The 21,972-nt window shown below is 39.4% G+C and overlaps 1 protein-coding gene across 5 annotated transcripts in view; it reads right to left on the bottom strand.

The window, feature by feature from the left end:
• Positions 1 to 21,972, bottom strand: part of INPP4B (inositol polyphosphate-4-phosphatase type II B) — a 176,406-nt gene that overhangs the window by 10,513 nt on the left and 143,921 nt on the right. For all 5 annotated transcript variants that reach the window (XM_074155061.1, XM_074155060.1, XM_074155063.1 and 2 more), the window contains one exon: positions 19,493 to 19,647. In XM_074155061.1, coding sequence (XP_074011162.1) covers positions 19,493 to 19,647 — 155 coding nt within the window. The remainder of the gene's footprint in view (positions 1 to 19,492; positions 19,648 to 21,972) is intronic.

The raw sequence follows: 21,972 nt of genomic DNA, 5'->3' as shown, positions 1-21,972 counted from the left end.
TCACTACTCACGTTTATAAGGAAATTTTTATGTGGAATACTGCTGCAGGTTTCTCAGTAATTCAGACGTACTCTTCCAACTCCCATCATCATCTCAGAAAGTGAACATTAGCATAGACCATCACTTTATAAGCAAAAACTGATGGGAAGAGTGAAGAGATGAAAACACATATAGTTTTGTTCCTACGACTTCAAGAAAAAAATGACCTTTTGAAGATCTGAGATCACTATAGACTAAAGATTCGATAAGCAGTGTATTTACCTCCTGCGTCCCTAAGCCTTTATTATCAGCAAGGAGTAAACAAATTATAACTCCGGGCAAATATCTTCCTCTCTATAATAATGCTGCATTTTCCCTACTGTTGGAAAGAAATGAAAGACATGGTTTGGCTCAGTGCAGTCACAGTAATTCACATTTTGCCAAAGATCAAAGATGCAGCTCTCAGGATATGCTCTATGAACTACGTTCAGTCCTCCCTGAACAGAAAAAGAAGAGTTCACTACGCTGGCAGTATCACTTAATGATGAGGTAAGTCACTGGCAGATGGAAAAGATGCCAATTTACTTCTTGACCTGGATTGAACTCTCAGATACATACTATTATTTTTTTAATCAGTTTTTTCTGTATTGCAGACTGTATTCTCTCAAACATGCAATCGGTAGTGAGGAAGCATTCTCACTCGAGTTTTCACTACAATGCCTTGGGAACTGCAGCTTGTGAAAAGCTACAGAAAACAGCCAATTCCTGTAGCTTTGGAGTCTCTAAGATAGAGATATGTAAAGAATGAATGTCCCCAACCACATCCGCAGCAAGCTGCATGTGGAAGTGCAAAGCAGCACAGCAGTGGGGCTTTCCACTAACTCTGGTAATTGCCATCACTTTCAAGTAAGCAGAATGTATGCTATTTAAAAAATGCTTGTAACTGGGGGGGAAAAGGGTGTTTTACTATGAAAATTTTAAAACATGTAACATAAAATTGATTTTGTGGGATTTTGTGGGAAACTTATCCACCTATAACCTATTACTGTTTTTTTCTGAAGAAGCAGCAAGCCAGTAGCAACGTTTGAGTATTTCCTTCCTTTCTTCCCCAGCATGGGACATGGAAAGTAGCAGAAGGGTATAAATCTTCCCTCACCGAGATGGTGGAAAACTATCTCTGTCTACAGTGTGTTCTACTCTATTGTGTACGCTGGTTATTTTGCATGCGGGAAGGGAGACAGTTTAAGAAACATTTCAGTAAGACAGCATCTCACGGTACTCCCACTTTAGATACACACTGCATCAATTTTCCAGAAAAACCCTGTCTTTCAAAATAACTTCAGTGTCCCTAGAACAAAACACTGAATGAGATTGCACTCGGGGCAATTTCAGCCCCTCCTGTTTTACACTCTCTGTATAAGAATGCAGTTCTCAACCCAGCCAAGTCTGAGAGACATTAATCCTGGTATTGCTCATGTTTTTTCTTTAATCACTAAGAAAAACTGTAACACGTACATGATTAAAGTGTTTGGCCTGAGTAACTGTGGGCCAGAGGCCAGGTGGTCAAACAGAAAAATCTACAGCACAGCCAGAAAGCATACAGGTTGTTAACTGGAAACCTCATCCTCCCCAAATGCCCATTACCATGGCAGGCCTTAAGAAATTCTGCTTCCCTTTTAATTTCTAATAAACGCTAATGCCCTTCAATTATCTTGTAACATATCTCACATTAACCTCACTGGGAATGATACTGCCGTTCCGGGCCCGGTGAGATGTCTCAGTCCTCATTCAGTTCTCTGTAGCACTTGCTCATGGCCAATGAACTACAAAACGAAGCCACCTACTGTAGCCTGAGCAGGCTGCTGCTCTCCTTGTCTTTTGGTTAATACCGCGTTTCTGTGGCTGTTGTACAGCACTTACAGGCTTCTCATATCTAAACAATTTCCCTTTTCAGCATGCATTTACTGCACCGGTAAGAACACAGCACAGATAAGACATTTAAACTGCTTAAATTATCCTCCGCCATGAACACAAATATATATGGACAGGTATGCAAGGTTCTTTTTTTCAAAGATCTCAACCATTCTCATAGTTTTACTCTCAATTAACCTTTATTAAAAACTAAATCAGCTTCATGTCATGTCACCACAGCCCAACACGTGGAAGGGATGCTGGAATCATGCTTGTCTCATTTTATTAGGGTTTAATTTTGTGTTGGTTAAAAATAAATTCTGTAATGTGCTATTAATGCACTGCTACTGACAGCTTAAATACAATCAATAAAACACAAAAGCTACAATTAAACAGCAAAAGTAATTTTTAAAAATTGTCACTGCCAAGCTACAGGCATTTCTTGTTATCTCATTAATATACATGGGGGGCAGAGCTGGCTCGTGCACTGTTTATATACCACTAGGTTAATAATAGCCTTCCTACTCTCTTACAACATGTGAGAGAGTTGGTTAAAGCAAACTAGCAGAAATGCTCTAAACTTTTTTTTTTTTTTCATTCAGTTTTGCTCTTTGCATGAACACTTAAGTATGGCAGATATGAGATTCAAACCAAGCTAAAGGCACGCGAGTGCAGGTCAGCAACTGCACTTGTCAGACAAGTATGTGCATCAGTGCAGACCGAATATTTGGTGCATGAAATAATAAAACGACATTTTCCCAGGCATGGTACAGAGTAATGAAATACATGGAGAACACTGTAGAAAATTTAAAACACAGTTATCCATCCTAAACTGGAATTACTCTGAGCTAACAGAAATTTCAGTGGAAAAATGACAGTTTTACATTGGCCCAATAACGTTCTCTTGAGTTCAGGATAATTAACAACTGAAGTAGTAACAGACAACCTCAGGGCAAGGAAAGAGTTATCTACCAAACATTTACTTCCCTAAAGAGATTATTTAGAAAGCTTCCTCTCCCTACCATTCATTCAAATGATTAATGGCATACTTCTACTAAAGAATATTAGCTGTAAATAAGTTCTTTTTCAAAAATAAATACGTCAAATCACAATGGTATAAAGTTAGAACAACATTTACTGAAACAGGCTTTGGAAAAACAACTTCTATGCATCTATCTACTTAAAAAGGCTAAATATTTGCAGAATTCATAGTGTTCCCAAAATTTTGTAAGTTAAAGTAACTTTTGTGTCCAGAAGAGCTATCAAATGAAAAAGTTTATATGTAAAAACATATCTATAAACAGCAATTTATGATAATGGCACTATAAGTACATTTCTTAATGGCTACTGCTCTCTATATAAACTAGAAAACTAAAAAAAGCGGACTTTTACCCCCAAAACATCAAAGTATGCAGTAGTTATTTTATCGTACAAACTAAGCAGATAAACGAAGGAAGCAGCCCAAATATTGTAGTGGCTGAAATTTAAACAGCAATTTAACAATGCACTTTTAACTTATTTTACTTTTTTTTTTTTTTTTTAAATATCTTCTGGCTTCCCTGACCCCATGATAATAAATAAATCAGTGCCTAGTGGCAAATCTATGTTTAAAACACAACTGGTAATGTGCAGGTACCAGCATAATCTCCCCTATGGTAAGTTTTGCCCTCCTACCTTTTTTTTACCTTGAGTTGTTTACTGGCATAATGACAAAATACGCTACCAAGATCTGATCCAAATCCCTCAAAAGGCAGCACATCAAATACTCCCTGACCTGGAGTGGCGAGTCTTTAGGTGCCAAATTTTACAGCCCAGTCTTCCCATGTATCTACAGAGCATCGACAAGATGATTCGGAGCCCCTAAATCAGGTAGTTAACCGTCCCCCAAGGTGAGTACTGGGAACACGAATTTTTAACCTAGATATTCACAGGATAGGTATCTAAAGTTTTATGATAGAAACAGCTTGATTATGAGCATTGCACCGAATTCAACGGGCTTTGGAAAAATATTCTCCAATGGTTAATTGCTTAATGTTCCCCCTGCCCCAGGTCTTTATAGAGCTTTATGATCTCCAGCCCATACTTGCGTCACCACTGCATCGCTTACAAAATGAACCACACAAGCCTTGGGTTTTCTTTCCAGCACCGTAAATACATGATGACTCACATATTGAACATGATGGCTAACAACATAAACTTCCAAGCTCACTTGACTACCAACTATTTTTAAAGGACAGCCTTGATTTTTCTCTGTAATGTGAATAAAAGAAAGATTTATGAGCAAGCAGTTGTCTGTTTTGGGCTATGTTACAGTGTGGTACAGAACATTAAGCTTTGCAAGAAGATTAAATGACTTTTTATTTCTCTTTTGGCATTTTATACCCAATGGAGTATGGATAGCAAGTTTAAAGTTTTTATTTTTGCCATAAAGGATCATTTGACTTTTTCCTCTCCACTGTAATATGTATTTCATTTAATAAACTTTATAATTAAAAAAAAACCCTACTAAACCCCCTTCTCTATTCAAGGATTACAATTCAGAGGGGGTTCATTTAGTTCCATTAGTTTTAACATCTGTGTTTTAAGTCGCAGATAGTTTCAAAAGTAGCTATTGAGGTAATACATTGCTTCATTTACAAAGGAAATCGGATGTTTAATGCATTTTGTAATGCAGGAATAACAAAGTGGTAGCATTTGCATAAAGCAGCCCACCGTAATAGCAGTGGTCCTGTCTGCGAAAAGGTCTTTTGACTTCTGCTAGCCCAGTGTGCGTTCGTTATTCCATCTAGTTATATATTATCATAGAGATCAGAGAAGTCCACACTACAGAAAGCCACATTTGGGTAGATTTGTGCCTAGAAAAGCCAAATGCACGGGCAGAGGATGCTTTTCAATTTACCTAATTGTGTGGACTACTAGCGGAGAACAGACTGGCCAGAAAGGACCGATCAAAGCATCATAAAGATCTGCATTCCCTTCTGTGCGTGTGATGCGGCTGGTGTGGCTGCTCAGAGCTGGGGACGGGACAGGGCTCACCAGAGCGCGCTGGTGGCAAATTTCTAGCCAGCGCTTGTTGGTGTAGTTCCTTTGACTTTGCTAGAGCTATTCCGGTTTTATTTCTGGTAAAGGCTGTTAGTCAATGAGTACATTAAACATATGTGACACAAACCAGTATTTTACAAAAGACATAGCATCCCGATTCAAAGAATTTGAGGGAGACGGTGGCTGTTATCACTGCAGAACCCACTGAACCGCACAGCCGGAATTGTGAAACACGTTTGTGAGTTTTGCTTTCCAAATGACGTTAATTGGTTTCATCATTATCTGTATCTGAGGACCCGTCTGTTTGCCTTACTAACTCATTATTTCCTAGACTTATCACATCATGATAGTCACACTGATTATCTTTTCTTCTTTTGGGTATGCATTTTGGTAGGTCTGATTCAAACCTAAGAGCTGAATTCCAAATGTTCTTACTATATTAACTGTAACAGCAAGCAAAGCAGAAAATTTTGGTTTTTAATCTGCTCAAGAGACAAACAGTCTCAGAACAGAACCATGTCTGGAAAATACCTGTACTGTGTCTAAGCGCTTGTATAAGCGTGCAGGAGATAATCAAAACTGTGAGTTCAAGTTCATTACCACCTCATTTTAAGTTTTACCTTGGAATTAAACTTAAATTGAGACTGAAATGAGTTTTGGTATCCCTATTGTGCTTCACGGAGGAAGATTCTTCATGACAGCAGGAAAAATGATTGCCTTTGGGACTGAAAACATAGAATTTGAGATACCTCTGTCACAAAATAATTTACAGAAAATCAGCTAAGACTACAAATACCTGTCTGGACTGCTGTGCTATGTGTTTGCTCAGCACCGTCTTACCAGTGAATACCTGTTGTCTGAAAGGGATAAAAAGTGTTCGATTTGAAAAACGCTAGTACACTCAAGTTTCGTTATCTTCCCTGAAACATCAACAGTAGCTCTATCACATTATGCGAAGCAATCAAATTTTCCCAGCACTTCTACCTCAGTAAAATCTTCATCTACAAACAGGTATCTTCACCTGAAGATAGTAAACCTACAGGGCAACACAGGACATGAAGGTCTCAAGTCTTTTAACTAAATTTTAGTTGCCAATCAAAACACGCAAAACAATCAGAAACCACAGCAATACAGAAATAAAGTGCTCTAAAAACTTGTATTGGAGAAATATTTGTAAAGTTTATAAGCCATTTTTAAAAATTCATTTAAGTCACATATAAAACAGCAACACGTGACAAAGTGAAATGCACTGATTCCTACATTTTTACGTTAATTTTTGACTATAATTATGTGTGCGTGTGCGTGTTATGTGCTATACCACACAGAGCAACGTACTTAGGAGGCAAAACTTTGCTGTATGCAATGTTGCCTTGTCAAGGCACTACCAAAAAGGTGATTTCAATCCTCTTTAGCCAGAAAAATATTTTACTTGACTTTAAATCTACCAGATTAAAATTGTACAAATTACAGTCAGACAGACAATAACCTTGGTCTCAAAAAATACTCTAATACTTCGGTAGAGCAAAGTAAGCATGAAACGTGAGGCCATGTCCACCCTAAGGGCTTCATGAAACACGGTAATTTTCCCTTCAAGAAAGGGCAGAGGAAGTTGCAATGAGAATACAAGACAGTATCTTAAAGAACGCAGCAAGGCAGGTTAATGGGGGGAAAACCAATCCTACAGAAGTAAAAATGAATACTCCTCTACTTGGCAGCACCTCTTGGGCCACCTGCACTGCACAAAGAGGGACCAAACCCAGCACAGTAGCGGTGTGACACGTACTAGCTGCTCACTTCAAGAATGAGTTCAAGTCGTCTCTTCACATGGCAAACGATGCTATGTGACATCGAAACGTGTAACAGAAATGTCAAACTATATTTAAAGCAATTGTTTACAAATTTGCTGATAATACCCTTATAGCAGCAAATTTTTACAGGGAAAGAGGACGCAGGGAGCAGCCTTCTCCCCTAGGCAGCAACGCAGTAAGAAAGCAAGAGAGGACTTTATTCGGTATGATGTTGAGGGAGGACTATGCACCAACACCCAGGCAGGACAGGCACCAGCTCAGCAGTCTCCAGCAGGCAAAGAGCCTTTAACTGCACAGCCAGCACTGCTGCATGCGGTACGGCAGCGTGAACTCAAGCAGCAAAAAGGAGTGGGAAAAGAGAATTGTTAATGTGCAGAATAGTGAGTGTCAGCAACGAATCTTATTTATAAGCATTGCTATTGCGCATCCAAGTACAGCAACACAATTTTTATTTAAAACAAATGAGAATGTACAATGAGAAGAGTACAGTTGAGACAATGAGAAGAGTATCAGTTTAAGAAAAAGTAGATCCAAACTCCAAATTCAATTTCCAAAAAAGGAGAGGACTATATGGTCACGAGTAAGTGACTTGACATCTCTATTCCATCTTTCTCCCATTGAAAAGCGCAAAAGATACAAGTGCTTTTCTTTATCTCACCCTTTGCTTGTCAATTATAAGCTTTTTGAGTCAAGAACATTTGACATTAAGAAGTGTTTGCACGTCTGCTCCAATCTCAGCTCTTGACCTACTAATACATTTAACTAGTCATTATTAAATGAAATGCATTTAGCACGTATGCAGCTTACCACGTTAGCTACATGGGAGAGAAAGGGGAGAATACAATACAAATAAGAAGTGATAAGGTATTGGAAAGTTTCACATTTTCTTCAGGAAACAAACACATCTTTTTTATTTTAAGATCTTAAATGAGAGAGAAGACATCTTAGAAATACCTAGTCTTATAAACTAGTAGCGACATATAAGTAGGACAAAGCATATTCTAGATGCGCACTGATGACAACAAAAGGTGAAACAGCAAACACTGAACCTGTCAGAGACTGTTTAAAACCTCATGAATAAATATTCCAACCAGTTATAACCAAGATTATCAAAGCAGACTCTTCTGGAATTCCAATTCATGGACCTTTGAGAATGAGATATTATTGTAACCGCTTACTTTTGCCTGACGCCACTTTGATCATTTCAAAAACCAGCCAATAATGCCTTTGACAGAGTGTCAGCTTAGCCATTTTTATTAGCTTTCCTGAGGCATGCGATGTAACAGCCATTTTATTAACTGAAATAAACTTAGAACAGCGATCATGCCAGTCTTGGCACTTTAAGTGAGTTAAAAAAAAACAACCCAAAACCCAAACAAAAAAACCAAACCAAACTAGACTAAAGGTATTGATTTTTATTTCCTGGCTGAAATTTATTATGAAAAACATTCCACAACAACCTGCTGCAGACCCTCCCATTCTCTGCTTGTCACACCACTGTGAGGCAGTTTGCCGGAAATTGCTCAGCAAACCTTTCTGTCGCTGGGTGCTTTGTGTTCTGTAGATGCTCCACTGTCAACAGTTATGAGTGAGATATAAATAGATTCAAATAAAAAAAAAAAATCAACTTTGGAGCAGTGAGGAGTGATTTTTGCAAAAGGCGTATTAAAAACAACATTATTTTGACAGGACTTGCCACTTTACCCAAGACACAGACTGTTAATCAGATGATCCCAGAGCAAGATCTTTCTTATAAATATGTGACTATGTGATCAGATTGCTCCTTAATGCGTTCTTTCCTTTTTTTAGTAATCTAAACAAGTTCTTCACATCTGACAATGTTGACTGGGGTGGGTCTGTGGCTGAGGAGAATAAAATAAAAATATTTTTTTAAAGCAAGGTGCAGCTTATTGATCTACTGCAGATAAAAATTAACTGCTGCCTTTTTAGTCTGTCTTCCTACAGAAGCAAAGGTTACGTGTTAGCACTTGGCGTGAGGCGAAGGAAGATGCATTTGTGTATTCTCACTGCCTTTGCGCACATTGACCGAGTTCAGCTGAATTCAAACAAGGGATAAGAAACCTCAAAGATTATGACGTTCTCGCCAGCGTAAGGAAATACACAGTCAAGCTGCAGAGACACTGTCAAAGGGGGAGGCTGTTGGGCCTCAGACAGTCATTCCCCAAAAAAGTCTACAAGCCATGAAAGGATACGAAAAACTTCTAACCACCCTAAAAAGATACACAAACCCAACCTCATACTCCTTCAGTGAGCCAGCTATATCAGTATGTTAAGCTTTAGTCCTGCCAATAACAATATTTATATTAAAATTACAGATGTTTGGAATATTTCAAGAGTTCTCAAATTCCCCTCCAAAAGCGCTATTTTCTCCTTTAAGGAATAAAAAAAGAAAGGCTATAAATAACTGATTCAAAAAAGAACGATAGCTCTAATACCACAATACTATGAAATCTTTTACACAAGGTTAAGTGAAGCTTCCGAGTACCACAGGCAGAAGTATCTCCTGCCTCATTAACAGGTAATCTACCTAGGAGCTTCGGTCATATACCCAGAACATTTCATCCCATGACAGAAGTTATAGGGAACAGTGATTCTCTTCCCACCTTTTGAACCCCTTGGTCTGTGGGACTTGAACCTTGGCTAAGCCTGGTATCCCAGGACCCTGCACAGCTAGAAACTCCCAATGCACCTTCTTGGGGCATTACCAGCATCTCCAACAGAGGAGAAAAGCCAGGTGCTGGGAAGACAATACCCAGGTTGAGGAGAGAAGATAAGCTGGCAGGGAGGTAAGTCCACAGCTGCGCACAAAACCAGCACTGCCGGCGCACAGCCAAACCAGTGCCCAGTAATTTTGGCATTAGGTATGTTCAGTCACAATACAATACAACTACACCACCACTAAATCCCATGGTTGCAGAAATCACTGTAACTGTTGTAACAGTAGGAGTCAACAGTGGAGTTATTTTGCTGTGCATTTTGGGAGGACTCCAACCTTTCTTTTGTACTAATCTCCTTATAAACATATACTTCCTATTCACACAGATTATAGTAGAGGCTTAGGCTATTAATAATGCAAAGTTCCCAAAATTATCTCGCAAATTTATCTCTGAATGATCCAGAGAACCGGGCGGCAATATAATGCTGCTGGGTCTGTTATTGGGTGTCGTTCCTGCCAACTACAGATAACATCATGGAAGTAGGAAATCTGTAATAAATATATAACAGTCCAAATGGAAACTCCTTTGGAAACCACAAACAGCTACCAGGACTTCTACTGCAAGGAAACACTGAGGAACAACTTGTTGCTGTGTAGCTGTACCAGCGAAAGCCTGACGGTGCTTGCTGTAATGATGAGGACACATCTACGAAATGTCACCCACCAAATCAGAGCTGCCACAGAAAGTAACAACTAGAAACTAAAACTACTAAAACTCCCTCCTGAACTGAGCTGAGCTGTCAAAGGAGTTCTTCAAAATATCATACACCACCGGGATACTGCAGGAGATAAAGAAACAGGGAAACACTCCAGGCCAAACTGGAAGGAGGAAATAGAGCAGCAGATTGAAGGAAAAAATAATATTAAAAAAAAAAATCATGGAGTTTATGGAAGAAAACAAACAGGGATGCTGGATGAAAAGAGAAGACAATTATCTGATCAGAGAGCCTTCCTACAAAAGAAACTAAGTTGGATTAAGGGAGTCTAAAACAAAAGAAAAATATACCTAGAAATGTCCCTTTTACTTGCTTTCTACATAAGCCAACTAGAGCTGTAGCCTGACGCTGCATCATGTTTCTCCCGAAGTAATGCAGAATCTCCCATTACAAACCAGCCTCTCTGGACCAGCAGCTAGTTGCTACTCTTTTCTGTGTCCTCTCCGACTTCTCCACAGTCTGTACCCGGCTGGGACTGCAGGAAGGAAGTTACAAGCTCTCCCTGCCCACGTTACATTATTCTGAGAGGAGTACTGTTTCAGAGGCAAACAAATTCTCAAAGAGATTGGATCTGTGATAGTTTTAACCAGCTATTGTATGCTATTATTACCTACTTACTCTCATTTCCTCCTCCTTTCTTATCTAAATTTCAGACTTGGCAGTGTTTTTTCCCCCTACGAGATTTAGCTGTATATGGTCAAAGCCACAGTAATTCAGCTGCGACACATGGAATTCTAAAAGATAATAAATATGCATACAGGACTTTCCCCCCCCAGTTTCCCAGAAAATATTAATAGAAGTGAAATGTAACAGGAAGAAACCTAGTATTACTCACTCTGGTGAGTATAATGCATCTAGTTTCCGATTTCAGGTAAGACCTAGTCTTTCATGGAAGTTCTGAATAAGCAATAACATAAGCACTAAAGAACCAAATGAATGAGGCAATTTATGAAGTCTTCCATAGACAACTAGAAGAATCGCAAAAGTGAACACCAAACAATATTTTCAGATGATCTGACTGCTTGCATGCTAGATCTGCCTAACCATGGCAGGTGAAGTCCAGGAAAACTATGGTCCTGTAATCATTAGAAGAGCTTTTTGAGGACTGCTAATAGTATAAGCACTTTCCTTTTTCTTCTTTGCTTTTTTTTTTTTTTTTAATTAATCAAGATGCAGTGTTTAATTTCACTGCTGCGCTGTTAAGGATCCGAACATAGACTGTGGTACTAAATGGGAAAGCAAATTTATTGGATACGTTTTTTTTGTTTGGCTCGTTTTGAAAACTAAACTATCAGAGTATGCACCTGGTAATTAATCACACACCTTTCTCACTGTCTATACTGAATAATTAAAACATTCACTGAGAGGTAAGGCATAGCTCAATTCCCTATATTCTCGTTTGGGTCAAGATATGGCAAATACTAATATGGGCTAGTTAACAGAGCATTTACCCTGTCGATATCTCAGTAAGAAATAAAAAGTACAAATCCGAGCAGAGGAACTCAGAGCAGGGCGAGTCTTTCATCATTAAATCTGGTTCTCCTTTCGAGAACCGTGCCATACACATCCTCAAGTCAAAGGGCAAGGACTCCCTTCAGCAAAAAGGTCACAGGGAACCAAGCTTTCTTGTTGTCACAAAGGCAAAACCCAAACATGGCCAAACATTTTCTTTTTCAATGGAAAAGGAACTTTTTTTTTTCCTCTGTAATACACCGCAATTAATATATTAGCATATTTTACTACTCGGTAGTTAAAATGTCCTGTCAGGTTCTGAGTCCTTTTGAAGCACCCACCTTTCCTACGTCATCAATGAAGAAGCAGCAGGTGCGTTTCAAGGACTCGCCCACCTAACACTGGTGTCAAAAATTAAAGACAATACAGATTGCTTGTGGTATTACCTTCCCCCCACGGACTGAAAGGGAAACTAAGCATTGACTTCAGAAATTCTGGTTTACTGCTTGCTGAAAAGCTAAGTGTTCCGGTGATGTAGCCTGGGTCACATCTCCAAATATTTCTTGCAAAGAGCGGCAAAGGTTTTGACTTTTTTTCCCTTGAACACTCCTTTCCTCCCCAGCGATTAGTCCAAGAATATTATTATAGGCTCCAGGGGAAGGGCAACTATAATTAAGGTTGTACAATGTTTTCCATTAAGATTCTACTTTTAATTGTTAGTTCATTTTTAATGGATAAAATTCAAACTTACAATGTCATTGAAGGAAGAAAAAAAAAAAATACAGGCTTTGTGGGTTTTTTTTGTTTGAGTTGGGTTTGGGTTTTTTTTTTTTTTTTGAGATGATTACTAGTACCTCCACGCTGAAGAGCAGGATTTGATATTCTGCACCGAGGTAATAAAGCTGTGAGAGATGTAACTATTGTAAGAGCCTGCTCCTGCAAGAATCTCAAATCACCTCTTCCCAACAAAGACTTGTTAAAATTCAGCAGGTACATGCTTCGAGGATTCAATCTATGCTGAACGTCTGCCAGGCCAAAGGGTCAGACAAGACTTTTCCTTGCCCTTCTCCCAGGCAGATGATGACCGCTGCAATACGAAGCGAAAGCAATGAGGCAGTTCTGCTGTTCTCCCTCTATTGTTACTGAGGCCAGTGCCCCAACTCTGAAGAAGAGAAGAAAAACAGAGGCAGCCACACGTGTCGCAGAGGAGGAAGGAGCAACCAGAGGGAAATATTCAAGCAATAGTCTGGCGGAAAAGAGGAAGATGAGAAAGTTGTCATGGGAGAGTTCTCAGGACTCGAACTGGGGTGCTGGTCAGAAAGAAGTCCGAAATTAGTATGTGGGAAGAATAGGTGGAGAAAGGTCCAGGAGAAATGAAACTTCTGTAGTCAGCTAGAGAACATTCTCCTGCAAAACATGGACTTGAACAACTGACCGCAGTGAACAGACAAAATGGGTGAGACTATAGTACAAAACAGCTGGCAGGTTTTACTTAATTTGCCCATGTAGATGCCTGAATCTCACTGACGACCTTCCTGGGCCTGATATGGTGCAAATAGTGTGGGGTTATTTCTTGGGTTTTTTTTTTTTTGAAGTCTTAAAAACCAGAGAATTGCCTTAAAGACACATTATAAATATCAATTTTGTGAAATTGCATACTTTTATTAGAATAATAAATAATTTAGAATAATTTAGATTTAACATGGCCCTTTCAAGTTACCGTTTGATTCCGTCTGCAATTGTTCTCCTCCTTCCAGAAGGATGCTCAGAAATAAAACTTTTTTCTAAAACAGCCCAACAAAGAGCCAATTGCATTGACTCTCATGCCATCTATTCTCCATCTCTATCCATTCTGTTTTCTTTTCCTCTGCAAACTGTTGCTATTTGAAGAAGTAGTAATTTAGTTTCAGAAAACAAAATTGATAGTGGTTCAATGCACCAAAATTGGACCTTGCCATTACTTAATGCCAGGCCTCTTTCAATATATTAGGCAATGTAAATCTTTCCATCTAAAGTCTTTACCTCAAAATTTAAATGTTAAGTTTCTAAAGAACCATAGAATGATGGAAAAATCCATGTTGGAAGACAGATCTCCATTTTTAAGTTTCGTTTACACTACACTAATATTCTTAGGAAAAAAAAAAAAAAGATGGGAAGCCCAGATGGGCTGGAAAAAGAAAAGGTAAGAGGAGAACGTGTGCTGTCTCTTCTGTGTGACCCCCCCCCCCCACTGCATGTATTGCCACAGGCTTGCAGGGGCAGGGTAAAAGCTGGGACGTGGCAGAAAGGCATGGAAGATCTGCACGTGGATCCCAGTCTCTCATCCTGACCTTTTGCTCCTGCTTCCTAGTCCACGTAGCAATCACAACACTGTGCTGTCTGGTACAGGCCCTTCCATGGCCAAGGTCCATCTCAGCCTGGACCTATGGATTCCACCCAGAACATCTGAAAGTCCCTGATTAAAGAGCTATTAAGCTCTCTCTCCTTCTCAACTCAGGCATCTTTAACGTTATCTTTAAGAAGATATGCCCTCAAACATCTCTTTAAAGAGGAGCTATTTGCTTCATAATTGGGCTATCAAAAGCCCATACCTCATTGCCCAGACCATTCACTCTTTGTGTTTCGGCTTCAATCAGATTTTTGATAGGCAATTTATCTAAAATAATCTGAAATATCCTTGACTGCTGTTTCAAGTGAAAACAGTGTGTCCCACATTCAGTCGAATTTTGTATTCAATGTCTGAAATATCTGACAGTTATTGTGCCCTGCCAAGAATGATGCTAAGGCTGAAAGCCTGGAGGCTTCACCGTGGACAGTGGGTTTGTAATTTCTTTTGCTCGTTTTTTACTTTTGAGGCTTTATTGGAAACATGCTCAAAACCCAGGAAATTCTGAGTTTACTTGTTACCCAAGGCCTCCAAAAAGGGGCCCTGTCACTGAAATATTAAAATTAAATAGGTTCAGAAAAGAAAGACAATAAAAAAATCGAATGAGTTTTGCAGAACTGCTTCCTAGTGTGCTGCCTACCAGGGTCCAGCCTCCCTCCAGCAATGGCCAGCTCTAAAGATGAGAAATAGAATTGTGTGACAGATACTGCAATGAACTCGGGTAAATCAGTTTTGTCTCTCTACTGTCTCTTGGAATATAGTTAACATCAAATGACAGAAAATATTCACATATTGGTGAATGAAAAAATAAGAAAAAAATCGATGACAGCAAAAAAAGGTGATTTGAAAATGGTAGCAATATTATAAATATGATTTTAGTGCACTGTGAATTGCAAGCAATTGATACAGAGAGGATAATATGTGGATTTTCCTCATTCTGCGCTATGCATGTCACTAAGATCAATGAATGCCACATACATATACCAAGAAAACTATAACATGTAGAATTATTTATGGAATAGCCGCTTCACATACACATCAGCTGTGGCATCATAACGGCTAGAGTTACACTCAGAAGACAAAATCCTATATTATATATCGTAAATGATAAAGCTTGAATACCTAACATCATTTCACCACATTTTTCATAAGCTAACGAGACAACTAATGGAAGGATTTTTGCACAAGTTTGGTTTTTTTTTTTTTTTTAAGAAGCGATAAACAACATATAGTTTATCACTATAAGACACTGATTCTACTTACAAACAAAGCCATTAAATAACAGCTACTGGCAGTATTTTCCAAAACAGTGCTGTGCAATGTACGTTGAAGCAAACATACTGAAACATCTGAAATTGCCTCTGGTTTGCTCAAAACGCTAGGGACGTCAGAGAAGCCAAAAAGCAGCAGCACACCGAAGTCCAGTGCCTCCGAACTTCTGGTGGCAAGAAAGCACGAACCCACGAGCACACGCTTCACTTTTACAACAGCCACCAAAGCTGTGTCAGCACCGGCAGGAAAAGAAAAAGCTTTACAGCTACACAGGCACCTTTATAATTTTCATATCTCAAAATTACGGCATTTCCAATAACGGCTGCTTTTGAATCGCCATTTACTTTTACAACTCACTTTGTTTCACAGTACTCTCTGTCTCCTACTGTTAACTCTTGAAAGAAGCCATTCAAAGATCAATCCAGTCTTAGGATTCTGGATGTTAAAATTGAATTTTTCTTGTCTACTTGTTCTTTTGAAAGGCTTAAAAGTGATTTGTGGCAATCAGCGTAAGGGAATTTGATTGACAGAGTATAACTAAGTGATCTGGAGAAGATTCATCAGGGGGAAATTGCTAAAATTATAAATTAAATGGCAAACAAGTTTTTCTCTGTCTGCTCTTAAAACAAAATAGGTTCTTTAAGATGTGAAAATAATTCTAAAAGATTCTACAAGTAGTCAATGAAAAGCTTGGAAATGCAGAGCATAATCTTTCAAATAACACTCTGCAATAACAACCAAATAAAAAGAAAGGATAAAAGGGCAAGCATCACAACGACTACCAAACAAGTCTGTTGACCTCATTCACACAAACCTCAAAAACATAGCTGCCAACTCCCTTCAAGTAAAATACAGGAGATTTAGTTGAAACACCATTATATCCCTTCCTGCAGAAACTATGGCTTCCCCCCCCCCCCTTTTGCCTGGCTGTTCTTTCCTTCCCAGTTTGCTCTCTCAAATTGCCTTTCTCTGCAATTCACCTTTCTCCATCTGCCTACAAGAAGAGAGCCCAGCTGGAGGGTCCGTGCCACACTACCTAGGCAGTGGCGGAGAGGGGGGGAAATCTGCATCGCTTCCAGCACTGCTCCATAAACACCTCCAGCAACAGATGGGCAGTGGGGAGAGAGAAACAGTCCCCGATGAATGTCTCTGGCACCAAAGATACCAAAAAAGCACCCAAAGACAGCTCTTAAAATTCTCTAACCAACTCCCAACGGGAGTACTGTAGAGCTAAGTACTATGTGTCCCCATTTGACATTTTTATTCTTCGGTTCAGAATTTTTGGGCTTTAATTCACTAACTCATGAGAAAAGAAGTGAGTTGGCTGCTCTTCTTTTTTTTTTTTTAACCTTCAGTTGTGTGAACAGTATTGCACAGATAGAAACTAGCACAGTTAAAAGATCTTTATTCGTCATCAATACAGGCTGGCGGATGAAGGGGTTGAGAGCAGCCCTGCGGAAATGGATTTGGGGATACTGGTGGGCAAAAAGCTGGACATGAGCCAACAATGCGCTCTCACAGCCCAGAAGGCCAATTGCATCCTCGGTTGCATCAAAAGAAGCGTGGCCAGATTGAGAGGAGTGATTCTCCCCCTTTACTCTGCTCTTGTGAGACCCCACCTGGAGTACTGTGTCCACCTCTGGAGCCCTCAGAACAAGAAGGACATGGACCTGTTGGAACGGGTCCAGCGGAGGGCCATGAAGATGATCACAGGGCTGGAGCACCTCCCCTATGAAGACAGGCTGGGGGAGTTGGGGCTGTTCAGCCTGGAGAAGAGAAGGCTCTGGGGAGACCTTATAGTGGCCTTTCAGTGCCTGAAGGGGGCCTACAAGAAAGCTGGGGAAGGGACTGTTTGCAAGGGCATGTAGCGATAGGATGAGGGGCAATGGTTTTAAAACTAGAGCAGGGTAGGTTTAGATCAGACATTAGGAAGAAGGTCTTTACAATGAGGGTGGTGAGACATTGGAACAGGTCGCCCAGAGGGTCGCTGGAGACCCCATCCCTGGAGACATTCAAGGTCAGGCTTGATGAAGCTCTGAGCAATCTGATCTAGTTAAGGATGTCCCTGCTTACTGCAGGGGGGTTGGACTAGATGACCTTTTAAGGTCCCTTCCAACCCAACACATTCTATGATTCTATGATCTCTTTATTTATTATCCCGATGGTACAGGTTATTTTGTATGATACTGTTACTACTTGCGAGGCCCTTGCTTTAAGTCCTGGACAATCCTACCACCTCAGTCAAAATTATTACCTTCCATCCAACACAGCATCTACTTCAGTTCAAGGCTGTTTTGAATTCATTTACAGGATATTAGGAGGATAAAGCTTTTCTCTGTTTAAAACTACAGCAAAAACAGTATTACCATTGTTGTGATGGTGCTTCAACCTCATAAACCCATCCGCTCATTTATTTTTTAAGTTTTCTCTAGATTTTCTGGGCTTTTCACCATTCTTTTGTTACTCCAATTTACTGTTATCTGCAAATATAGCTATTGTGTTAATCTCAGCTTTCAGGTCATTTATGTGATATAAAAGCTTACAGTTTAATCTATAAAAACCTACTACACTTTTGTACTAACAAGTTAGTTTGTATAAATATCAGGGCTTACTTTTTTAAAATCAGGTATATATGTGTGAAATTTTTCCAATCTACTACTCGATGCTATTCTAACATAATAATGATTTTATATAATTAGTTTGCCTGTGTCTGGTAATTTGCTGTAGCTTACACACTTCTGTATTTATTGGAGACATAAAAGAAAAAAACATATTTGAAATGCCAACACAAATGAAATTTAACACAGAAAACTCAGAAGTTTTTCATTAATGATAAAACATGTAGTTATGAAAGACTGCACACAACTCATTCACTCACTGAAATCCTGCCGAGACTTGGGGATTTATGCGAGCTAATGATATATACAAGATGATACACTTTGGTTTAATACATCACACTATACTAACACCTTGTAAACCAACTCTGCATCTGAGCCACCTCACTCCTCTGCTCTACTACTCTTTGTAAACATTACCTTTTTTCTTTAGAATATCTATCATTGCCAAAACACGGAGGTATCCTACATGCGTAAACCTACAGTGTTAATCTGGACATAAACCACCTAATCTGACAATACTAAATATTAAGGTCAAGAATTATCAATTACAGACTTTAAACATGATTGTTTTTCTTTCCAAATCCAACACACAAGCAATTTGTGTTTCATATAAGTGCAAGATATGATCGATTTACTTCTTTGCAGGCTGACCAGAACATCTTCTATTAGTTTTGAAGTGACCTTTGTTATATATTATTTGAATGTTGTGGATACATTTTTTTTAAACTCTTACAGAAAATATAATGCAGTACTTATTAAAGCCAATGATGAAATTTTCCTTAGAGAATATAGCATCAAAACTTGTTTGCTCAATTTTTTTCTTTTTATTCATCAAAGATTCAGATAATCAGAAATCTTTACAACTTTTAATTACACAGCCCTAATAACATCAGCCTCAATTTCTGCGTGGCTGTAATTTAGAATGAAACATTTATTTATTAATTAAGCACAGTAAAGATTGTATCAGGCATTAGTGGCAACCACCGTCAGTCCAAACCTACTTGGGTGTTTGCTCTAGCAGGAGGTGTCCCTGCCCATGGCAGGGGGGTTGGAACTAGATGATCTTTAAGGACCCTTCCAACTCTAACCATTTCTATGATTCTATGATTCTTTTATTTTTAATAACAGGAGCTAATAAGAATGTCCATCTGTAACAAATGCTTATTCTGCTTTCAGAATATTTGTAGAAATTTTATATAAATGGTTTAATGAATGTGTAAGCATTTAAAAATATTCTTAAAACAGAAAACTGTAGAATGTTGCTAAAATTTTAAGCCTTATGAAAGCCCAAGAAATTGTTAAAATAACTGCTATCTACCTTGGTCAAATTCTACAGTCTGAAGTGACACGAGGCTTCACGTATCTACCTCAGAAACTGTTAACTAGTGATAAAACTCGCACTCACAGACATTGCATGCAAAAGCGACTTGCCAGCTGACGTGCTGCTGGTCGGTTCCCTGCTAAACCGGGACTGCGGCCCGTCCCGCATTTGCAACCGGCTTTAGTCTGTTCTGTGCCCGAGTTCCTGGCTGAGCTTAAAACGCAAGGGGCATGCAAGACCCTCCACATACCTCCTCATGCAATCCAGTGCCCGAATGAAGAAGTCTTTGTGAAGCTGATGCTCATCCCTCAAGATGGAGCACTGCTCCAGCGTCACCGACATGGATGTCCGGTCTTTGGCACTTTTGCAACAGGTGAAACGAACTCCGTTCAGCTTGCGGCAAATCTGAAACACAGGCGGACGTCAAAGGGTTGCCCCCTTTTCACACCTTGTGCTCTCTGCACATTAGGCAGACCGTGAAACTCCCACAGTTTTGCAATCACAGACGACGAGTTCAGCAAACTACAGTATTTCTCAAGAAGAAAACAGCTTTTACAAGGTAGTAGCTCCAACTTGAATCAAACGGCTGTTGATGTGTGTCTCTGCAGTTAAATCAGTTATTACCGCTGCCTTAGGGATTTTCATATTCTAAGGATTATGCCCGTGCTGGCCTGACACAGCGCCACAAAAGGCAAAAGTGTTGTGCTTAAAACAACTGTAAATTTAGCTTTTGTTGATAAATTGCAGCATTACACTCTATAAAAACAGCACCAAAGGATTACAGCTACTGATCTATAGCGCATTTCCAGTTTGTCCAAAGGAGACATTTTAAAAGTAGATCTTCAGGCCTTTCATTAGCAGGACAAGCTACAAATAACCGGCCCACTGAGGAAAAAGGGGCCCTTAGAGAACAAGTCATATGAGGAGAGGCTGAGGGAACTGGGCATGTTTAGTTTGGAGAAGAGGAGGCTGAGGGGAGACCTCATTGCCCTCTACAACTCCCTGAAAGGAGGTTGTAGAGAGGTGGGTGTTGGCCTCTTCTCCCAAGGGAATAATGACAGGAGCAGAGGAAATGGTCTGAAGTTGGGGCAGGGGAGGTTTAGATTAGTTATTAGGAAGAATGACTTTACTGAGAGAGTGGTCAGGCACTGGAACAGCCTGCCCAGGGAGGTGGTGGAGTCGCCATCCCTGGAGGTATTTAAGAAACGTGTAGACATGGCACTTCAGGGCATGCTCTAGTGCCCGAGACTGTTGGGTTGTGTCTGTTTGTGGGCTTTTTGGGTTTTTTTGGTTTTGTTTTTTTGTGTGTGTATAGTTGGACTCGATGATCTCAAAGGTCCCTTCCAACCATGAAGATTCGGTGTGATTCTGTGATTCTTACTGATTTTAAGAGAGAGTGCTGCACACAATCTTGTACTGCAGTCGCAATCGAGTGTCTCTCCTGCCCACCCCGACACCACCCCCCAGGCAAGTGAAGCAAGAAACTGACGGTGGACCCAACAACAAAAAACCCAAACCAAACTTATTCTTAGTCCTAAAAAATTTAAGCAAATCACTAAAATGTCTACACATACTACAGCTTAAAAAACCATGCATTCCGATTTCCTGAACTTGAAATAAATGTATTTGTTTTAGCCTAGACTATAAAAGGAAAAGTTGCTTCATTTTTTCCTCACTTTGTAACAACTGCTCAATTCCATCAAAGCTTGTCTGAACATCTAATGAATGCTGAAAAAAAGAAGAGAAACTTTGACAAGTCTTAACTCAGACTCATGAACATAGAGGTCTAACTTCTCACGAGGGTATGGATTCAGAAACATCTGAATTTAAATATAATCCTTATTTTCAACAGGTGAACTGTTCAATGCGTGACCCAGAATAATTAAAGCTTAACACAAATGGCTGCCAGTAGGAGTGCCTACTTTCACTGTACGTTTTGACAAAATTATAAGGGACTAGGGAAACATGACATATTTTTAAGGAGAATTTCTCACCTTCAGAATCAATCTGTGGTTGTACCAGCCCATTATTTTATACTTTAGTTTCAAACAATATTTTAATGGAAAACTAAAAATTTGAAGGAGAGCTGGTGTGCCCAAGTGTGGGTTTACCTTCCCTCAGATATAATTTGTCCTAAGAAAAGGCAGTACTTTGCTTTGCTTGCTCCTATCCCTGGACAATCACAGCTATAACAGTACGAAAAAAGGAAATAGTTACGAGAATAGGGCAAGGCAATAAATTACAGCAGTAAGGCCTCATCCTAAGGAACTTCTCAGCTTGGCTATCAAGTTCTTACTTGGGATCTTGCAGGATGAAACTGGAACATGATCTGCATAATCTCGCTTCAGAAAATAAACACTTTTTTATCCGTTAATTGCATTCTCAGAAATCCTATTAAAATCAACTGCCCAGACAGTATTTAAAGTCTTTAAGGTCTTTGCGATACGGTGGTAAGGGCGATCTCAAAAGTTGAATCCCGGGAATGAATGAATTGAATCCAACTTTGAACCCAAAGAAGTAAAGGCTAGTAAAGGAGAAGATGTAAGTGTTTCTTCCCTCCAGTAATTCATCAAAATTTTAAAACTTAAATCTGTTTAAAAATTTGGAAAGTTGCTTTGGGATTCAAATAAAGCACTATAAGCCAGTGTTTTTTTTTCAAAGAAAGTATCAAGCAGGTCTGATAATGCTGTGAAAGAAGTTAACTGCTTAATTGAAGAGATTATTTCTCTT

Source organism: Numenius arquata, chromosome 10 (assembly GCF_964106895.1).
Source record: "Numenius arquata chromosome 10, bNumArq3.hap1.1, whole genome shotgun sequence".
Taxonomy (NCBI): Eukaryota; Metazoa; Chordata; class Aves; order Charadriiformes; family Scolopacidae; genus Numenius; species Numenius arquata.
Note: the sequence above shows the minus strand (reverse complement) of the source record. Positions and strands in the feature narration are given on the sequence as shown.